Genomic DNA, 22577 nt, shown 5'->3' on the forward strand with positions numbered 1-22577 from the left:
TGCAGCACCGTCCACCTCATCCCTCTGCTGCAAACTGAAAGGGGGGAGGGGTGGGAGCGGCTCTAACCCAAAGGCAGCTCAGCCCACGTGGAGAGCAGACCGTAGCCCCTCCCCATCTGAAGCATCAGTCCCCGGTTCCTGATCAATCAGGGAAGAGAATGCCGGTTCCTGCCGTGTCAGCTGATCCTTGCCGGGTATATAAAGGGCTGGAGGGAGCATATCCTGCGCTGTGAGCCACAGACACCAGAAAGTCTTCCAACATGAGCTACTCTCTGGAATCTATAGGTAGCCCCTCTTATAGGAGGATGGCGGAGATCCGGACCAGCTACAGTAGGACCAGCAGTTCCCCTACCAGCGGTTTCAGATCTCAGAGCTGGTCCAGAAGCACTCCTAACACCATTTCCTCCTCTTATAAGAGGACCAACCTTGCAGCTCCCAGAGGGTTCAGCTCCGGTGACAGTTTGGACCTGAGTCAGTCCTCCGGCTACAATGGGGACCTCAAGCAAGTCAGGTCCAACGAGAAAGAGCAACTGCAGGGACTTAATGACCGTTTTGCCGGCTACATCGATAAGGTCCACTACCTGGAGCAGGCGAACAAAGAGATCGAAGCAGAGATCCAAGCCCTGAGACAAAAGCAGGGTGGCTACAGCCAGCTGGGTGAGATGTACGAGCAGGAGATGAGGGAGCTGAGGACCAACCTGGAGCAAGTCAACCATGAGAAGGCGCAGATCATCCTAGACTCCGAACACCTAGAAGAAGACCTCCAGAGGCTGAAGGACAGGCATGACGAGGAGGCCAGGATCAAGGATGAGACGGAGTCTGCTATAAGGTCTATGAAGAAGGACATAGATGACACGTCCTTGATCAGGATGGATCTGGACAAGAAGGTGCAATCCCTGCAGGAAGAGATCGCCTTCCTGAAGAACCACCATGAGGAAGAAGTTGGCGAGCTCCTAGCTCAGATCCAGGCCTCACACATCACTGTAGAAAGGAAAGATTTCCAGAAAACAGATCTGGCCTCAGCCCTGAGGGAAATCCGCTCCCAGCTGGAGGGCCACTCCAACATCAACATGATGCAGACCGAGGAGGTCTTTAAAAACAGATATGCCAAGCTTACAGAGGCTGCCGAGCAGAACAAGGAGCAGATCAGGTCTGCCAAAGACGAGATGTCAGAATACAGAAGGCAATTACACAGCAAGACCGTGGAGCTGGAATCTGTCAGGGGTACCAAAGAGTCACTGGAGAGGCAACTGAATGACATAGAAGAGAGACACAACCATGATCTGTCAAGTTACCAGGTGAGTGCCCCAGTCTGCTGTAGATTTCCTTGGAGTTGAGCTGAGCTAAATTACACATTGTAGATGTAAGGCAGGGGCTATCCATGGGGCTGGACTGAGCTAAATTACACATTGTAGACTTGTAGATGTAAGGCAATAGCGATACATGGGGGTGGACTGAGCTAAATTACACATTGTAGACGTGTAGATGTATAGCAGAAGCTATCCATGGAGTTGAACTGAGCTAAATTACACATTGGAAACTTGTAGATGTAAGGCAAGAGCTATCCATGGGGGTGGGCTGAGCTAAATTACACTTTGTAGACTTGTAAATGTAAGGCAAGAGCTATCCATGTGGCTGGATTGAGCTAAAATACATATTGTAGACTTGTAGATGTAAGGCGATAGCTATCCATGGGGGTGGACTGAGCTAAATTACACATTGTAGACGTGTAGATGTATAGCAGAAGCTATCCATGGAGTTGAACTGAGCTTAACACATTGGAAACTTGTAGATCTAAGGCAAGAGCTATCCATGGGGGTGGACTGAGCTAAATTACACTTTGTAGACTTGTAGATGTAAGGCAAGAGCCATTTTGGAGTTGAACTGGTGCTAATTTGCTAAACTGGGCTAAAGGCTAGGCGAGTAGACACAGCGCATGGTCTATCCTGGGTGCTGAACTGAGCTAAATGATACATTGTAGGCTTGTAGGTGTTTGGAAGGAGCTACATGGTTCATTGTAGGTTTGTAGATGTATAGAAGGAGCTAAATGATACATTGTAGAAGCTAAAAGGTACATTGTAGACTTGTAGATGTATGGAATGGGCTAAATGGTACATTGTAGACTTGTAAATGTATGGAATGGGCTAAATGATACATTGTAAACTCAGAGATGTATGGAAGGAACTACAATGATACAACGTGGACTTGTAGATGTAAGGAAGAAGCTAAATGATAAATTGCAGACTTGTAGATGTATGGAATGAGCTATAATGCTACAATGTAAACTTGTAGATGTACGGAAGGAGCTTATTGATACATTGTAGGTTTGTAGATGTGCAGAAGGCGCTATTTGATACAATGTAGATTTGAAGATCTATGGAAGGAGCTAAATGATATACTGTATACTTGTAGATTTATGGAAGGAGCTGAATGATACATTAAAGACTTGTGGATGTAAGGAAATAGATAAATGATACAAATAGACGTGTAGTTGTTCTGGAGCTGTCCAGGGTGCTGAACTGGGCCAACAATACAATGGGGGATGCCGGAGCTGTCCAGGGTGCTGAACTGGGCCAACAATACAATGGGGGATGCCGGAGCTGTCCAGGGTGCTGAACTGGGCTAACAATACAATGGGGAATGCCGGAGCTGTCCAGGGTGCTGAACTGGGCCAACAATACAATGGGGAATGCCGGAGCTGTCCAGAATGCTGAACTGGGCCAGCAATACAATGGGGAATGCCGGAGCTGTCCAGGGTGCTGAACTGGGCTAACAATACAATGGGGGATGCCGGAGCTGTCCGGGGTGCTGAAGGGGAGTTCAGCACAACGTAAACTGCTTAGCATTGCAGATGTGTTTATAAGAGAACATTGTGTAGAGCAGGGAGTATAGAGCAAAGACTACATTTACCATGTCATTCTCTCTCTCAGGTACTGACCTTTTTTAATGCTTCGGCTTACAAAACGAGTTTACTTTTAAACTTAGAGGTGATCAAAAGTGTTTAAGGTGGCACAGAAGAAGTTCATGTTAGCTCTGATGTTATTTGATTTTTTTTTCCTGCATTCCGTTTACAAGAGTGCATATTTTTTTTTTTGTATTGCTTCGAGTTCTGTATATTTGCAAAGTGGGTGTTGCATTCTATGTTTTCTCAGGAGGACCCCCCACGCCCTCCTGTAGGAATGTGCAATGTGCTGCAGGCAGCCCTATGTGTCTGTATAGGGCGCAGTGCTGTTTGCCCTGTAAGCTCTGCAGTAACACATGCCATCAGTGATCAGGGGGGTGTGGTGCAGCTTGTGAGTGACGCAGTGTGGCTGTGATAGAAGGGGAGTGGCGCAGTGTGTGGGGCAAGGTGACGCAGTATGACTGTTCCAAAGTGAGGGTGTGGTGCAGTGACAATGCATATACTGTGTGCCTGTGCACGGTGGAAGGGGTAGGGGGCGTGCTGCAGTATACTGCTATGGGATAAGACAGCAAAGTGCGTTGTTTTGGTGCAGTGAGACCGTTTGTGTCATTAAATGTCTATTTTAGGGGGTGTGGCACTGCCTATCTATGTGGTGCAACATGACAGCATATCTATATGGTGCAGTGTGTCAGGATGCCCTTGCCAGTCACATCAAAATCATTTCTGCCAGCTGCTTTATGCCTAATCCTCATGATAGGGTCTGTTTCTTCCATAGGAAACCATCCAGCAGCTGGATAATGAGCTGAGAGGAACAAAATGGGAAATGTCCCGCCACCTGAGGGAATACCAGGACCTGCTCAATGTCAAGATGGCTCTGGATATAGAAATTGCTGCATACAGGTACCAGGGCAGAGCCAGCAGAATATTAATAGCACTGCAGAGGCTGCAGGGAGCAGCAGGATGGGAAAAAACTTTCACATCTCTGGGTGTGGGAGGGAAACAGGGAGGATTCCAGCCTATCAGGAAGCAGACAAGCAATGCAGAGAAATCCTCATATTTTGTCCCAAACTGAGTAATGCATGAGAAGCTCTCATTTACATTGTATATATTCAACATTTTTTAGTGGAAATTTCTGCAGGGAAATGGTTACAGACAAGGCAAAACACTTTCAAGAATCAAGGGGACAGTTAAGAGGGCATTCATTGAAAAGTTCCTGTAAAACATTTATCAACATAAAAATACACAGAGATAAAGATAATTTATTACATGCCATGTATGGCTGGGTATAAAATGACAAATTATTACCCAGATTTACATCTAAGGCACTCAAGTAAATAAATGTGGGTATAGTTAGACTGTGTTCTAATTTAGTTCAATCATAAAGTATTATGGTCAGTGCAGCTGAGCTTGTATTTGTCATTCAAGGACAGATTCAAGTTTACAAGCAGCACAGTACTAGAAAGGGCAGGGAAAAAGCAGACAGGTAAAGCAAGACAAATTAAGAAATTGAATCATTGACATAACATTACTGAGAATATAAAAAATGTATGGCAAAAATTATAAACAGCATTTGCCGTGCAGATGTATCCTAGATAACATAAACACCCTGATGTAATGAAGATTTGATTTTCTGGGTATATTTAATAAAGAAAGACACACATACCTTTCACAATTGATCATTTTTATTATTCCTTGGACTAACTAACCCTTTATTAAACATTTTTTCAACACATTAGAACTTGTAACCTAAAGTGGACTCATGCACACTTTTGTGGGCTAAGCAAAATTCAGCCAATCAGTTCATGAAGAATTACTGTACTTTTTTAATTTTATTTTTTGTGTCATAGCGCACCTGGTACCTCATGTTGCTGAGATGATTCTCATGTTGCATTCAATTCTAAATGAACTGACAGACTGCTTCTTCTTAATTCAACCTACAAAATGTTGTCCTCCATTTAATACCATTAATGGGAACATTTTAAAGGATTAATATGGCACAGTGGGTGTAAAGTGACAGCTGTTAATGGGATTCTAGTCCCATGGGCTTACTTGGGCAGTGATGTCATAAGACTGCTTTATGCCCCCATGCAGTTTAAAAGCACTACAGGGACAAAGGAAATACCACATACAAAAACAGCCAAATTAGGCCCACAGGCTTCCCTAATCTGTAGTGACATTAACACACAGTATGCAATTATTACTGAGCTGGACAACTAAGATCTGATTTCTAATTGGTTATTGAATATTTATTCATAGAAATGCTTTTCGCACTGTTGTCAACTAATCCCAAATGTATTTAATTGGGCAATTTTACAAAAACTGGATACGTTGACCATAGAAACCAATTAATTTTTTTAGCTCATCTTAAATTCATGAATTGGGAGTTGTGACTAGTTACAAAACCTTTACTTTGCTTTTTTTTTTTTTTAAAAAAACCTCACCATCTTCAAGAAAGTGTGAAACTGTTACATTAATAAATATCTTTACGTTTATAAAGTTGATGAAATCCTTGTTCTAATAAATCTACAATTGTCTTTATAGGAAACTTTTGGAAGGGGAAGAAACCCGCTACAGTTCATTCTCCAGCATTCCCTCAGGCCCCTCATCTTCATCCAGACAGGCACCTATCATGATATCCTCCACCCGAGTACAACATTCACGGGCTGAGGCACCAAGAGTTAAAGTGCAACACAAATTTGTTGAGGAGATCATTGAGGAGACCAAAGTTGAAGATGAGAGGTCAGACATGGAGGCAGCTTTGGCTGCTATGGCAGAAGAGTTTGCGGCAGGTCTTTTAGATGGAGATGAGCAGAAGGAAGATGAAGGAGAGGAAGATAAAGAGGGAGAAGGAGAAGAAGAGGGAGAAGGTGAGGTTGAAGAGGAGATTGTAGCAGCTGTAAAATCCACAGTACAGGCAGCAGCACCAGGAGAGGAAGAGGAGGAAAAGGAGGAAGAGGCAGAAGAAGAGGGAGAGAAGGCAGAGGAAGAAGCAGAGGAGGAAGGTGAGAAAGGTGAAGAAGAGGGAGAAGAGGAAGGAGAAAAAGAAGAAGAAGAAGCAGCAGAGGAGGAAGGGGAGAAGGAGGAAGAAGCAGAAGCAGTAGAGGGGGAGGTAGAGGAAGAGGAAAAGGAAGAAGAAACAACAGAAGAAGCAGCAGCAGAGGGTGAGGAAGAGGAGGGAAAGACAGAAGAAGAAGAAGAGGGTGAAAAGGCAGATGATGAGGGAGACAAAGAGGGAGCAGAAGAAGAGAAAGAGGAGGTAGCAGAAGAAGAAGGTGGTGAGGAAGAAGCAGAAGCAGAAGAAGCTGGAAAGGAGGAAGAGGAGGGTGAGAAAGAGGAAGGAGAGGGAGAGCAGGAGGCAGAAGGAGAAGAAGAGGCTACAGAGGATGCACAGGAAGATGAAGTAGTAGAAGAGCCTTTTGTGGAGACTAAAATTGTGAGGGTAAAAGCTGAGGTACAAGAGAAAGTAGCAAAGGAGGAAGCAGAGGAAGAGGAAGAGGGAGAGAAGGGAAAGGAAGAAACTGAGGAAAAATCTGGAGATGAGGAAGAAGAAGGAGATACAACTGAGAGCTCTGAACAGCAGGAAGAGGAGAAAGGAGAGTCAGAGGAGAAGGAAGAGGAAGTAGAAGGAGAAACCAAAGAAGATGAGGAAGCTGGAGAAGACAAAGAAGAAGGTGAAGCAGAGGAGGAGAAAGCTGGATCCCCTGAAGAGAAAAGTGTGGAGGAGACCGTCACTGTGTCCAAGGCAGCTTCTGTAGGAACAGAGAAAGGTGATGTAAAGGAACAAGAACCAGAAGCAGAGGAAGCAAGTAGCCCCAGGGACGATGGAAAGGAAGATACAGCAGTGAACGGAGATGTTGAAGAGGAGAGTGAAGAGAGTGAGGACAAAGCTGTAGTTACCAATGGCCTGGATGACAGTAAGTCAGAGGATAAAGATGAAAAGAGCCAAACTGTTGTAATCACCAAAAAGATTGAAACCACAACCAGCGAGGGTGAGGATGGTACCAAATACATCACCAAGTCAGTGACTGTCACCCAGAAAGTGGAGGAACATGAAGAGACCATCCAGGAGAAGTCAGTGTCCACAAAGAAGGTAGAGAAAGTCACATCACATGCAGTGGTCGAGGAAGTCACTGAGAATAAGTGAAAACATAGTCATAGCACTTCCAGCAAGCAGCAGCAGGACTGAAAAAGCCATAAGATAAACTGCATGTAACGTGACAGCTTCTAATGGGCTTCTAGCAGATGGGGTTCTCTCGTGGGGTGGGGGCTCCAGACACTGTAATATTACTTTCTGTGCAATATTCGGGGCGGGGAAATGCATGCAAGCCTAAGATTTACCCCTCCCACACAACTTGGTGAATTCACAATAAAAAAGCAAACGGGTGCATGAATTGTGAAAAGGACAAACATAGATGAGAGTTTCCTAAGTTGATGTGGGCCTGGGTGAGCGTTAATGATTTGAGGGTCCTCAGCTGAATTATGCAAAGAACTAACTGAGCCAAAAATGGGAGGGAGGGGACCATGAAACGGAAGTTTTCTCGCCTTAATAAATGAAATCTATCCTTATGTTTACCTCACTGGTGCAATTAACAGACTGCAGGTCATGGGAGAACCTGAATGAGTTTAACAGAACTTGCTGACAGTTTATGTAAAAGCAAGCCTAGCTCAATAAAAGGTAATATTGGAACTATTGCATTGTGTCTCATTGTTTGAAAACAAAAAGTGATTCCAAAATGGGTATATTGTCATTTTAAAGAGCTGGTAAACTAATATTTGTGAGTGTTCATTCTGCTATATTGTGGTAAGGAAAAGGATTTAGGTGAATCCATATCATTAGAATGTACTGGTAAATTAAGCCATTGAAGGCCATATTAAACAAGGCGGATATAATATTTAAAGCTGAACTTGAGCCTTACCTTTAGTGTTTGCACAATTGTACAGCCTCCTCTCCTGTACTGAAATTGCTTACTCTGATTTCACTATGCTTTATGAGTCTGCCTCATTTCCTGGCTAGAGGTGTCAGTATCATCTAGTTCTTTCTTCCCCAGCATGACTGTCTCTTTAAATCACTGGATTTCAGTACTTTATTCATGGAGGCTCAGCTTATATGTGAGTGCTACCAAGGGCAGACTGCATGTGGATGCAACCTGCCTAGGAACACCCACTCCCCCAGGCTGACATCCACTCCTCAGAGCATAGGTGTGTGCAGCCTGTTGCATTAGGGTGTGCACCTGAAAGCTCAAACACAAGGTACAGATTTCTCACTGTGTTCATTCAGAAAGGGAAGGGGCCGGTAAATGACATTACCCCTTCCCCCACTCATCCTGAAATTTCATCTATGTGTGCCCACTGCAGTAGCCAATGGGAGAGGAGGGAAGCCAGCCAGGCTGTGGAAGGGGAAACTGGGCAGCAGGGGGAATCTGCACTGCAGGGAGTGATTAGGGTGTGCATGGGCATACCTGGCACACCCTGTGCGCACGCCTATGCCTCAGAGCATTTTGATATTTGCATAACTGTTTACATGAGCCAGCTCATTTCTTGCTTCAGGACTGAGGGCTCATCAGAGGAATACCGAGGCAGATTTGGTTGTGATGTTTTGAGGAAGTTCCCCACAGCACCCTCCCAGCCCCTCTCATCAGCCATGATTTGCCCTGCATTGCGTAGAGAAGCACAAATAAGCAGTGATGACTAAGTCTAACTTAAAGGGGTTGTAAAGGATTTTTTTCCCCCTAAATAGCTTCCCTTACCTTAGTGCAGTCCTCCTTCACTTACCTCATCCTTCCATTTTGCTTTTAAATTTCCTTATTTCTTCTGAGAAATGCTCACTTCCTGTTCTTCTGTCTGTAACGCACCACCGTAATGCAAGGCTTTCTCCCTAGTGTGGAGAAAGCCTCTTGAGGGGGGAGGGGGCGAGCAGACAAGTCAGGACCCTCTACTTTGCAGATAGAGAAAGGAGCTGTGTGTTAGTGGGAGTCCTGACACTCCTGCTTTTTTTCCTCTCATTTTGCACTATGCTGCAAAAGATTTTACGGAGTTGTTTGCTGATTTTGCTGATATTTTTATATTGATATAATTAATTTTCTTATGTTGTACCAGTAAATTGTCTTTAATTTTAAGATAAATAAAGACAATTTACTATCAAACAAAGCCACTTGTATCTAGATATGTTTTGAGCCTAGATAGATCCAGTCTTGTTTTTACTAAAAGCAGCTTTATTTATATTGTAAATCAGGGACTAATATGCTTCAGAAGCATAGAGTTAGCATGTTACAAACAACAATAGCATGCTACAAATCAGCAATAGCAGCAAATCAACTTTCATCAGTTAATATATAATTGGTTGCTGTGCTCAATAACGGGAAACATTCAAAATCAATGCAAGTTTAAAAAAAAAAAAAAATAACATATTAACACATTTATAGAGACTTCAATTCATGCTATAATCTACGCTTATTTTAATTCATTAGCAACAAGCCTTATAAATAGGTGGGAACAATATAGTAAATTTGCTTTTTGTATATTCTTCTAACCACTTTAAATTCCATATGACAAGCTTTACTTTAAAACATTTTTATTACACAAGATCTATTTGCATGTAGAAGCTGGACAGAGGGTGAAGTAAGCCTAATCTGAAAGATATTTGCTTTCCATTCTGGATACCGGATGGTACCCTTAGGACTTCTTCTCATTGTGCTATCAATGGCAGTTCTGATGTCGCCCTTGCTCAAAAAAATTTGGGCTGAGGCCAAGCCAGGACTAACAACACCATTATAACTACTAGCCGCCACTATATGTTGTAGGTGCCAAACTGACAGTGATGGATATCACATTACCTCTATCTTTCAATGATGTATAGGATTTAGGATAGCCACAATTATACCCATGGGTATAGGAATTGTGGGTCACTTCTCATTTTACCTGAAATGTATGTAGTAAGCGGAAGAACACTTTCTAGAAGCAACCGTATCATCTTTCAGCTAGTGCATACTGGAGAAAACAGCTGGACAGATGGTGAAGTGAGGACCTCCTCTTATGGTGCCTCTTGCAAGGTGCTGTCTAGGACAAGATCTTAGATCATAGTGGAAATGGCCACTATTGGTGCCATATTATTTAAAGAATTGAACAAAGAGTGTATTAATGTTAGTTGTTAAGAACGGACTCCATGCAAACAGATAAATACCTAGTTGTGATACAATGGGAATTCATTTGTTATGGTCATTAGTCATTTTTATAATCAAGACACCTTTGCCAAACAGCATATTCAGTTCCTCAACCTCCACTGTATTAGCCTGCTTATTGGGGAATAGACACACTGATGAGGCTTTTTCACTGCAGTGGAGTCTGGTTCGTTCCTACTGCTCTCTTAAGCCTCGTACACACGACCGAGTTTCTCTGCAAAAACCAGCAAGAAACTTGCTGTTTTTTTTTTTTTGCCGAGGAAACCAGTCGTGTGTACACTTTTCGACGAGTAAACTGTCGAGGATCTCGTCGAGCCAAAAAGAGAGCATGTCTTTTTTTTCCTCGACGGCAATGGAGAAATTTGGCTCGCTGAGATCCTCGACAGCCTAACAAGGAACTCGACGAGCAAAACAATGTGTTTCGCCCTGAGTGCTGCCATTGAGGGGATGAAATTAAGACAAATTTGCATAATTACAGTAGTGCCACCTAACATATGCACCACAGAGGGAAAAACTGAGAATTCCATTTAGCCTAATGCCCTGTACACACGATCAGAATTTACGATGGACTTTTTCTATTGGATTTTCCGATCATCTGTAGCCCCATCTGAGTTTTTTTCATTGGAAATTCAGATGAATTCCATCAGAGTTTAGATATAGACCATGTTCTATTATTTTCCGATGGAATTCCTGATTTGATTTGTCCGGGCAAAAGCCTGATCGTGTGTAGGTGGCATTAGGATCGCTGCACAATAATGCAAATTCTAAAGAATCAACACATAGAGCCAAGAGCAGGCCATGTTTTCAAGGTTCAAATGCTCTAAATGTACCTAAATGCAGGTTATTAACGATACAGTATTTTTGATATTAGGAGTTTAACCAGGAAGCTTTTCTTTGGGCCAAACTGAAAATGTAGGCTATGGTAGAAATAACAAGGTCCTATGGAGTGACCACCCCCTTACATACATGGAACTAAACAGTGTAAGTAGGAAAAATTGGAAGCCTCCCTCATTCATAAAAATCACTCGTAAGCATCTAAAATATATATATATATATATATATATATATATATATATATATATATATATATATATATATATATATATATCCAGGTTGTATGGAAAAGCACAAAGGCCATATGTGAAACATAACAAGACTATAGAAAAGGAAACAGCCTCCATGAATGTAAGCAGCGGGCACTGTTTCTGTATGACAATAGAAACTATTTTATTAAATCAAGATATTAAAAGACATTAAATATCACAAACATACCTAAAACATATCATTTCTAAAAACATGTTTTAATGTTTTTAATATTCAATGTCTTTTGATATATTGATTCAATAAAGTACATTTTATCATGTAAGTGTTGCTTTACATCAGAGGGCTTCTTTCCTTTTCTTCTTTAAAGTAACTCTGTAGCAAAACCAAACATGTCAATCAAAGATGTTCCTGTAAAAGAGAAAGTAAATACTGTTCATGGCTCCCACACTGCAGAATGTTACTCCAATGCAAAGAAATCATCCACCAAAGTCTTCCTAGAAACTAACACTACGGGAGTGTCAGGCCTCGTACACACGACCATTTTCCTCGGCAAAATCCATCAAGAAAAATGCTGCCAAGAAAAACGGTCGTGTGTTTGTTTTTCGTCGACAAAACTGTCGTGGATCTCGACGAGAAAAAGAGAGAACATGTTCTCTTTTTTCTCGTCGGGAGTCTCAATTTCCTTGTCGTGTTTCTCGTTGCTTATTGGATAACTGGCAGGATAAACAGTTATTTTTCTGTAGTTGCTGTGTTTTTAATGAGGAAAAAACATGCAGAAATGTCCATGTATTGCAAAGATGTACTGGGGGCCTGTTCACATCTGTGCTCTTTTGCCGTGCTAAAATGCACCTTCCCGGAGCATGGGAAGTGCATGTAAAATAGCCCCCTTTAAATGCTATGCAATTTTTTACGTGCACTTTTGAAAAGTCCTGCTTGCTGCACCCCAAAAATGCACCTTGCATTTTTTTTATTATGCACAAACATTAACTTTAAACCTTTTTATATTGACATGCACAAAGACACCAACACACTGGGGTTGATTTACTAAAGGCAACTATACTGTGCACTTCAACTGCATTTTCTCTGGATCTAAGATGAAGCTCTGAAATTAGGAGAAGCTCTGCTGATTTCTATCATCCAATCATGTACAAGCAAAAATGTTGTTTTTTTATTTTCCTTGCATGTGATTGGGTATTCCTTGCAAAGAGAAGCTTTACCTGACTTACTAAGCTCTGAAGAAACTGCACTTGCATTGCACAGTGTATTTACCTTTAGTAAATCAACTCCAGAGTCTGATCATCATAGGAAAGTTGTGGTGACCATGATTTCTCCATGCAATGTACTGAAGATACATTTAACCATTTAAAGTGGTGACCAGAGCTTTTTTTCTCAAAAAATAGGTGCAGGAACTCAACCATGACCCTGTTCAGTTTTTACAAACAGTAGGAGGGTCTTAAAGGGGCATTAAATACCAGGATTGCATTACATACAGAGTGCAGAGTTCAAGGGGTTACACACAGAGTGCAGAGCTGTCACTTGTAAACACAGAAACCAGACTTCTGTGTTTACAAGTGATTGTGGTGAGCAGGCACCAAAGGGTCTGAGCCAGAGGTGGTGGAACTGAGTTCCCCCAAGTTCCCCCTGAAAAAAAGCCCTGGTGGTGACACTCAAATAAACACAAAACTGTAATAACTGATCTGAGTGAAATTGTCATTTGACTTTAAAGCGGGGGTTCACCCTATACAAAAAAAAAAAAAAAATTCTTCTAGCATACAATTAGGCATAGTAGCGCGAGCTACAGTATGCCTGTCTTGACTTTTTTAGCCCCGTACTCACAGTGCAATCGTACATTGAAGATTCCGTCTCCCTGCGGGGAATGGGCGTTCCAATCCAGACGGAGGATGATTGACGGCTGGCTCTGGCACGTCACGCTTCTCCGGAAATAGCCGAAATAGGCTTGGCTCTTCACGGCGCCTGTGCATAGTCTGTGCGCAGGTGCCGTATAGCGCCGTGAAGAGCCGAGACCTACTCCGGCTGTCTTCGGGGAGCGTGATGTGCCAGAGCCGGCCGTCAATCATCCTCCGTCTGGATAGGAACGCCCATTCCCCGCAGGGAGTCGGAATCTTCAAGGTACGATTGCACTGTGAGTACCAGGCTAAAAAAATCAAGACAGGCATACTGTAGCTCGCGCTACTATGCCTAATTGTATGCTAAAATGTTGCTATGGAGGGTGAACCACCGCTTTAAGCGAGATAAGAGGGATACATTACCGCAAAGAAATCTGCAGTCTCACAGATAAAATAAACCAACAAGTTCTAATGCAAGCTGAGGTATTATCTTTGCTTGTTTTTAGCACATCCAAATGGACCCTTAACACAGAGAAGCGATAACCCTTCTCATGAAAACAACATACATACTGCATACTGTATGGTGTTCCTGCCGCTAACTTTCAACTGCTTTTCTTGGTGACCAGACCCTCTAAAAACTTTATAGCTGAAGAAGTTTAAGCTGGGCCAAGATGCTTTTGGCTTTACAGTCGACTACTAGCAACCAGTGATGCTGACAGTAGACGGAACCTGATGGGGAAGCTGAGAAACTAGTTCCCCATCAGGTCCGTTCTCTGCTTGTTATATACAACACACAGTGGGCAGATTCTAAAGCCAACAGGTTGTGTATTAGCTATGGATCTGCCCACTGCCTGCTGTCAATCACAATGGAAACAGACCTGATGGAGAACTAGTGCCTATGAATCGCCATCAGGCTGCGCCCAACCACCTTCATAAATTCTCAGCTGCTGCATGACAGCTACAGTGGTGGGGGAAAGCTTAGCTCCACTGAGGACAGTGGGTTAATATGGCAAACACGTGGTGCCTGTCCCAGATTTCTGTACCTGTTTACAACTGGTACATGAATCTGTTGCCCCGCAACTTTGTTGTGTGGATGCATGCTGGAATTCCAAAGAGTGGCATAGAGTGAGTTTTCTCTGCCTAGCTCCCCATCCTCTGGATGTCATATAATTAAAAATCTGGACAGAATAACAACTGCCAACGGATCTGCCCATTTTTGGCAACAGTCTCATGCATATGGCTTTGCTGCTGGGTGTTGTCTATAGCTTGGCTTCAGATCCACTTTTACTGTAGAATATATGATGGTCCTTCTGCTGCTTTCAAACACAGTGCAGTTTTAGATTGTAGAGGAAACCCCTTTCATTTCAGCATGACTCAACATCGTCATACCACAAGATCTGTAATGCCCTGTACACACTATCGGAATTTCGGATGGGATAAAATCCGATGGAATTTTCCGTCGGAATTCCGTTCAAGCTGTCTTGCATGCACACTGTCAGACCAAATTCCAACCGGCCAAAAGGCGGAGATGTAAAACACTACGACGAGAAAAATTAAGTTCAATGTTTCCGAGCATGCGTCGACTTGATTCTGAGCATGCATGTTTTTTTTTCTGTCGGAGTTCTACACAGACGATCGGAATTTCCGAAAGAAATAAAACATGTTCTATTTCTAAACTCCGACGGAAAAAAAGTCAGATGGGGCCCACACACGGTCGGAATATCCAATGACTTTTTTGATCAGAAATTCCGATCGTGTGAACAAGGCATTGGAGACACTGGCCGAGATTCAAGAAGCACTTGCGCGGAAGCAAGTGTGATTTGCGCCGCGCAAGTACTGATTTGCTCCCAGGCAAATTTGCGGCTGATTCTGTAAACCAGTTAAGCCTGAAATTCTGCCATTTTCCCGCGTACGCAGCCTCGCTGCTCCGGCGCAATTATAGCGCAATTTTGCGCGGGGTGTAAGTTGCGCCTTCATGGAATTCCCTCAGCGAATATGCAAATTAGGTACTGCTGATGATTCAGAAACATGCGCGTGTGATGCGCATCTTGCGCTGGAAGCGCGCAAGCTTTTTTCCCTGGGCAAACTTGCTCCTGCTAAAAGCAGGGGCAAGTTAGCAAAAGATGGCCAAATGTCATCTGCAGGAGCGCGCAACTTCAGCAGCACCTAGACAGACGAGCTGAACAAGCAGAGCACCCACATTTTCGGGACCTCACATCTGTGCACCAACATGCCAGGGGCAGCTATGGTTCTTGATATTCTATTGACTGAGCCGACTCGTAGGAGGGCACGGGAGAGGATTTACAGAGGGCGCTACAACCTTTTTGAGATGAGTGATAATGAGGTGTATCGCATGTTTCGCTTCAGCCCTGAAGTCATCCTTGAGTTGGTAACAATCCTGCAGGATGACATCAGCAGCCCGACCCATCGGGGACAGGCAGTGCAGCCACTGGTAGTGGCAACCCTTCATTTTTTGGCAAGTGGCTCATTTCAGCGCACAGGTGGAATGGTGGCGGGGATGTCCCAATCCAGCATGAGCAGGTGTGTGCACCAAGTGATCCCTGCAATACTCAGACGCATGGGCACACAATTTATCAAACCAACCACGGCTGACCTGCGGCAGAAGGCAATCAGTGTTTTTTATGAAATAGCCAGATTCCCACGCACTGTGGGTGCAATAGATTGTACCCATGTGGCACTACGCCCCCCTCCCCCCCCGGCTCCTCGAGCATATCTACTGCAACAGGAAGCATTGGCATTCGATAAATGTGCAGGTGATTGTGGATGCACATGGCCTCATATGGCATGTCCGTGCCAAACACCCAGGGTCAAGCCATGACAGTTTTATTTACCGACACAGCCCCATCCCAACCGAGTTTGACCAGAACATGTATGGAGACAGCTGGCTGATTGGTGAGTGACATGGGTGTCAGGTATGACTGCCCCCCCCCCCCCATGATGCAGACATCACAAGGGGCACATGCACGACTAACATCCTCCTGTCTTTTCCCTTCCAGGTGACTCTGCATATGCCCTGGGACCTCACATGATGACCCCATTTCGTAACCCTCAAACACCAGGAGAGGAAAGATTTAACGAAGCCCATGCACATACCCGTGCGGTGGTGGAGCGCACATTTGGCATCCTTAAATCTCGATTCAGATGTCTGGATAAATCAGGGGGGACCCTGTTGTATTCACCCAACTTTGTGTGCCAAATCGTCGGGGCATGTTGTATTCTCCACAATTTTGCTGAGAGAAGGGGCATGCACATTGAGCTACGCAATGACCTTACCCCCGAACCACGCAACCCCCCCCCAATAAACACTACCGGATCTTCTGAGGGAAGAGCAATCCGGAATGGTCTTGTGGAACGTCTCTTTGCACATTAAACACACCCTGATCTTGTCACAAGTATAATGCATGTATGCACACCACTGTAGTCCCTAGCACACACACGACACATGCACCCCAAATTGGATTAGACCCAACAATACCCCATGGTATTAGGGAGCAGCAACGCCGCATCAAGGCTCCAATTATGTTGCTGTCCATTCATACACCTTTCACATGGCAGAGGGTGACACCCCTTTTCCAGCAGGAGTGCCACCCCCCCCCCCATTCACACACCAGTCACACTGTAGTCTACACTCCTCACCGTGTGTAGGGACTACAAATAAATATAAAAGCTCATATTCTGAGCATCTAACAAAAAAAAATAAAACTCATATTCTGAGCATATAATAATTGTTCAAATTATATCATTTTTTTGATTTCTTCTTTGGGCCAAGGGTGCCCCGGCTCTGGCTCCTCAATCTCCGTGGTGCGGAGGAGGCATGGGGTGGGGATGGAGGGGGGGGAGGAGCATCAACCCCTACTTCCAGACTCCTCGCAGGTGGTGGCTGCATGCCCTCCATGGCGTTGGCCAGGCGGGCGAGGATGGTGTTGGTCTGGGCCAACATCCGCATTTGGCGGGTGGTAGTGTTCCGCTGATGACGGCGGGTAACTCTCCCCTTGTCATGTTACATGATATTATTTTATTATGTACTGTCTCTTTAATGTCTATCTATTTTGTCTCTTGTGGCATTCCGTAGTTTCCATGCTGCTCAGTCTCCTCCCCCTCTTTTCTGTATCAGTCATTTTAATGCTGTTATTCATGTGACCTGTATGTATCTTCTACCTGGATGGAAGAATCGTTCTTTTACCTGTTGTAACTTGCATTCTACGGATCATACGACGAATAAACATCGCCAGATCTTCTTTCATGTGAGTTGTGACTGAGTAAGCTATCTGGAAAGGTGATTTGGGATGGATAATCTCTTCAGGGCAATGAGCTCCATGTGCTACTGAAAAATACATTCATAGCCTTTGTAACCGATTCAGAATAGTAAAAGAACGTATCCAGCAGCCTGCACAGAGATAACTGCGTCACAGGACAGATCATAGTGAAGTGTAACTGTGTGTATTGCATGAGAATTCTGCATACAACCCCAGCACAGCTTGTTACAGCTCCTCACAGTATACAGACACTCTTCACTGCTACAGTCAAGCCTGTGTACTGCAGGCCATCATGAGTGGAAAGGGCTCAGTGTGTGATGAAACACCACAGCATGCTTCACACAGAGAAAGCCAGGATGAGGACCCAGAGTCCACTGCATTGACCAAACGCTCTGTGAAACCCACTTGGAAGGTTAAAGAGAACTATGAATCCATGAGAACTGAACTAGCAACCAGTTTGAAGCAGATTTGGGATAAAATCCTCACCCACATTGATGTGATTTCATGTCCCAGCCATGAGGTACTGCAACTAGAGGGCGCCATAAAGCATCTCTCTGCCTCATACGAACTGTACCAGACTACAAGCAACAAATATAAAACTATTCTGCAAAGCATCAACACTGAGGAGTCCTTAGAGCAACTTAACAATGCCCAGCTTCTTAATGAGGAAAGAGAAAGCTTTATCCAGCGAACTAAAGCAAAGGCAGAAGCAAAATTAATGCTGCCACGGGACACTGTATCTCACAAATCTGTATCCACCAGACGTTCTAAAGGTTCCTCTAGATCCCGAAGTTCAAGGCACTCAACGCTTAGTGAACAGCTAATGAATGCCCGCGCCGAAGCAGAGGCTATCAAGGTACGGGCCGCATATGCAAAAAAGAGAGCAGAAATGGAAACCGAGGCAGCGCATCAAAAGGCAGTAATGGAAACCGAGGCAGCGCATCAAAAGGCAGTAATGGAAGCCGAGGCAGCGCATCAAAAGGCAGCAATAGAAGCTCAAACGGCACGTCAAAGGGCAGCAATTGAAGCTTTAAAGGAACAGAGCAACTACGAGGCAGCTGCAGCAAAACTAAAGGTTTTGGAACAAGCTATCGGTGCAGATGAAGATGCTAGCGAAAGGGTCAGCGTCAAGGCAGATGTAGAAGATCCTTTTGAACGCACTAAGAACTATGTTCTAAACCACAGCAGTGAACACTCAATTACCTCCACGTTTCACGGCAACGCAAGGACTTCACCACATCATCAGGTAAAAGCTGTTCCAGCCACTTCCTACATGCAAACCCACCCCAGTGCAGCTCCCGACTGTCATGCTGATCCCGCATATGTCACAAAACGGCACACTAATCCGCAAGCAAGCCGCCAGCCTCCTGCTAACAGTACTGTTCCAGACCTTCACCCAACAATTCAGCTGAATGCCCTTGCTGCACCATATCTTCCCACGTCTCTTTGCAACGATACCATAAACAATGCTATCCACAACAATCAACCAGCAACCTCCTATGTAAAGTCAGAGGCAACAGAGGTAGTAAAGTACTTACTTCGACATGAGCTCACCAAGTCAGGCCTAGTAAACTTCGACGACCATCCTGAAAATTATAGAAGCTGGAAAGCCGCTTTCAAAACTACATTAGGCGGTATCGGTTTTACTGCCGATCGTGAGCTGGATCTGCTGATCGGGTTGCTTGGCCCACAGTCAACAGAACGTGTCAAGAGCCTCAGGTCAGTTTACATCGACAATCCAACTGCAGGTCTCACCGCAGCATGGGAGCGTCTAGAACAGACTTACGGTAGTCCTGAAGCCATAGAGAATGCATTGCTCAAACGATTGGAAAATTTCCCAAGGATATCTGGTAAGGACAATATAGAGTTCCAGAGACTCAGCGACCTTCTTCTCGAAGTCCAGCTTGCCAAAACTGACCCTAAGCTACCTGGCCTCAGTTACCTGGACACTGCTCGAGGAGTTAACCCTATCGTTTGCAAGCTTCCGCATGGCCTACAAGAAAAGTGGATCCAAGTTGGGTCATCATACAAACGGGAAAACAAGGTTTCCTTTCCCCCGTTCTCCTACTTCTGCAATTTCGTCAGGAACATTGCTGACACCAAGAACGATCCTAGTTTTGCATTCAGCGAGTTCAATACTCCCTCACCTAAAGGTGACAACCTACATACTAGCTACAGGAACCGCAGAGGTCCCGTGTCCGTTAGGAAGACAGACATTATTCCCACTCCCGCCCCAAACAAGAGCGGCAAGATCGAAAACCCAAACCGATTATGTCCCATCCACAAGAAGCCTCATCCCCTCAAAAAATGTATCGGTTTCAGAAAGAAGCCCCTACAAGAACGAAAGGAACTCCTAAAGACTTTTGGGGTATGTTATAGATGCTGTGCTTCCACCGATCACTTTGCCAAGGAATGTAAAACTCCTATCAAGTGCATAGAGTGCGGTTCCGAGGACCATGTGCAAGCACTCCATCCCCTTGAGTCCAATCCTTCACAACATGCAGACCTTCCTCCTGGGCAGAACCACAGCGGGAAGAGTACAGATCACGTACCTAATTCCACCATGGTATTTTCTTCGTGCACTGAAGTCTGTGGGGAAGACCACTGTGACAAATCTTGCGCTAAAATATGCCTAGTGAATATTCATCACAAGGATCAGCCAGAAAAGACTTTAAGGGTGTATGCTATCTTAGACGATCAAAGCAATCGATCGCTTGCACGATCCGAACTGTTCGATCTATTTTGCACAAAAGGAGAGGTTCACCCTTACACCTTAGGCACTTGTAGTGGAACTACAGAGGTTTTTGGAAGAAGGGCTCATGGATTTATTGTGTCCTCCCTAGAAAATAACCTACAATTACCCTTACCTACACTTGTAGAGTGTAACCAGATACCAGCCAACAAAGAAGAAATACCTACACCAGAAGTTGCCTTCTACCACCCTCATCTAAGGTCAATAGCCAGTGAAATCCCACCACTTGACAAAGATGCTAAAATCCTTCTTCTGCTGGGAAGAGATATTCTAAGGATCCACAAGGTACACAGGCAGGTCAGCGGACCTCCAGAGGCCCCATTCGCCCAGTACCTGGACTTAGGCTGGGTCATCATAGGCAACGTCTGTATAGGCAAAATGAAAAGGCCTACTAACATTTCTTCATTCAAGACAAATGTATTGCCAAATGGTCGTAATACTCACTTTGAGCCATGCCCACATCACTACTGGGTAAAGGAGAAGGTAACTAGCTGCAAGTTGCAACATTGCAACACAAACCTTTCCCGCACCTACGATGACAGCTTTGGTTCTACAGTTTTCAACGTAAGCAGTGAAGACGACAAGTTGGCTCCTTCGGCAGAAGACAAAGAATTCCTTAAAGTAATGGACAATGAGTTCTTTCAGGAAGGTTCCAATAGCTGGGTAGCACCCCTACCCTTTCGCCTCCCGAGAGAGAAGCTACCAAACAATCTACATCAAGCAGTCAAAAGATTCTCCTCCTTAAAGCGTACCTTAAGCAGGAAGCCAGAGATGGAAAGACATTTTGTGGACTTCATACAGAATATCTTTGACAGGGGTCATGCCGAACCCGCACCCCCATTGAAAGAAGGAGAAGAATGCTGGTACCTCCCTTCCTTCGGTGTGTATCACCCACGAAAGCCAGACCAAATCAGAGTTGTCTTTGACTCCAGTGCCCAACATGAAGGCTTCTCACTTAACAACATGCTCCTCACAGGGCCCAACTTGAACAACAACCTCATTGGAGTCCTAATTCGCTTTCGTCAAGAACCTGTAGCGGTGATGGCCGACATTCAACAAATGTTCCACTGCTTCATCGTCAAGGAAGATAACAGGAATTACCTCAGGTTTCTATGGCACAAGGACAACGACATCAACAAAGAGGTAATTGATTACCGAATGAGGGTACATGTCTTTGGGAACAGCCCTTCCCCAGCTGTAGCAATCTATGGACTAAAAAAGACAGCTCAGCTTGGAGAAGCTGAGTATGGATCCGATGCTCGTCAATTTGTTGAAAGGAACTTTTACGTAGATGACGGGCTCAAATCCTTTCCTACTGCTAAAGAAGCAATTAATCTTCTTACCAGAACAAAGGAGATGCTAGCTGTAGCAAACTTGAGACTTCACAAAATTATATCTAACAGCCAAGAGCTAATGAATGCATTTCACCCTGAGGACTATGCCGCCAGTGTGAAAGACCTTGACCTTGGGTCAGACACACCCCCTATACAGAGAAGTCTAGGTCTGCTGTGGAACATCAAGGCAGACACATTCACCTTCCAGGTGTCAACCTGTGACAAACCCTTCACCAAGAGAGGAGTCTTGTCCGTAGTGAACAGCATCTACGACCCACTGGGATTTATAGCCCCAGTCACCACCCAAGGTAAGATGTTATTAAGACAGCTTACTACTGATAACATAGATTGGGACACTCCGTTACCTATTGAGAAACAACAAAGATGGGAGAAATGGAGAGGTTCTCTGAAGACATTAGAACAGCTCCAAATTCCACGTTGCTATGCCCCAGTCTCTATCTCAGCCGCTGTCCAGAGGGAAATCCATATTTTCTCTGATGCATCAGTTGAAGCTATAGCTGCAGTGGCCTATTTGAAGACCTCAGGAGTTAATGGAGACATACACTGCAACTTTGTTCTAGGCAAGACAAAGCTAACACCAAAACCCGCACATACCATACCCAGACTTGAACTTTGTGCAGCTGTGCTAGCAGTGGAAATAGCAGAAGTCATAAAGAGTGAAATGGACATTAACATTGATTCCTTCACATTTTACACAGACAGCAAGATAGTGCTTGGTTACATTTACAACCAAACTAAACAATTTTACGTGTACGTCAGCAATAGAGTAGAACGTATCAGAAGGTTCTCCTTGCCAAAGCAATGGCATCATATTCCCACTGACCTTAATCCTGCCAATTGTGGGACAAGAGCTATATCTCCAGTAGCTCTCCTCGACTGCTTGTGGCTGTCGCCTCCAAGATTTCTTTCTGAAAACTCCTACTCAATTTCCACGGACACTACCTATGAACTGGTACATCCTGACGATGATAAAGAAATCAGGTCTATGTACACCACACTGTGTACCTCTGCGAGTTCAGAACAAAAACTAAAGTCGCATCGTTTTGAACGTTTCTCAACCTGGTCATCAGCTGTTAGGGCTGTTGCTTATTTGATACACATTGCCCATTGTTTTTAAAGGAGGTTCTGCTCGGACTTTCTCACGACCAATCACGGAATTGGTGCTTCTTCTCCCAAGTGAGTGACTTAGGCAGGAGTACCGGCTATACCTGCTATGGCGGGG

The 22577-nt window shown here is 44.4% G+C and overlaps 1 protein-coding gene across 1 annotated transcript; it reads left to right on the plus strand.

Moving 5' to 3' along the window:
- The first annotated feature begins 212 nt into the window (after positions 1-212).
- Positions 213-7593, plus strand: NEFM (neurofilament medium chain). The gene is made up of 3 exons (XM_040346099.1): positions 213-1298; positions 3678-3802; positions 5444-7593. The coding sequence occupies exons 1-3, from the start codon at positions 261-263 to the stop codon at positions 7044-7046; spliced, it is 2766 nt and encodes a 921-aa protein (XP_040202033.1). The 5' UTR covers positions 213-260; the 3' UTR covers positions 7047-7593.
- Positions 7594-22577: the final 14984 nt, after the last annotated feature.

This window comes from Rana temporaria, chromosome 3, assembly GCF_905171775.1.
Source record: "Rana temporaria chromosome 3, aRanTem1.1, whole genome shotgun sequence".
In the NCBI taxonomy this organism is placed as follows: Eukaryota; Metazoa; Chordata; class Amphibia; order Anura; family Ranidae; genus Rana; species Rana temporaria.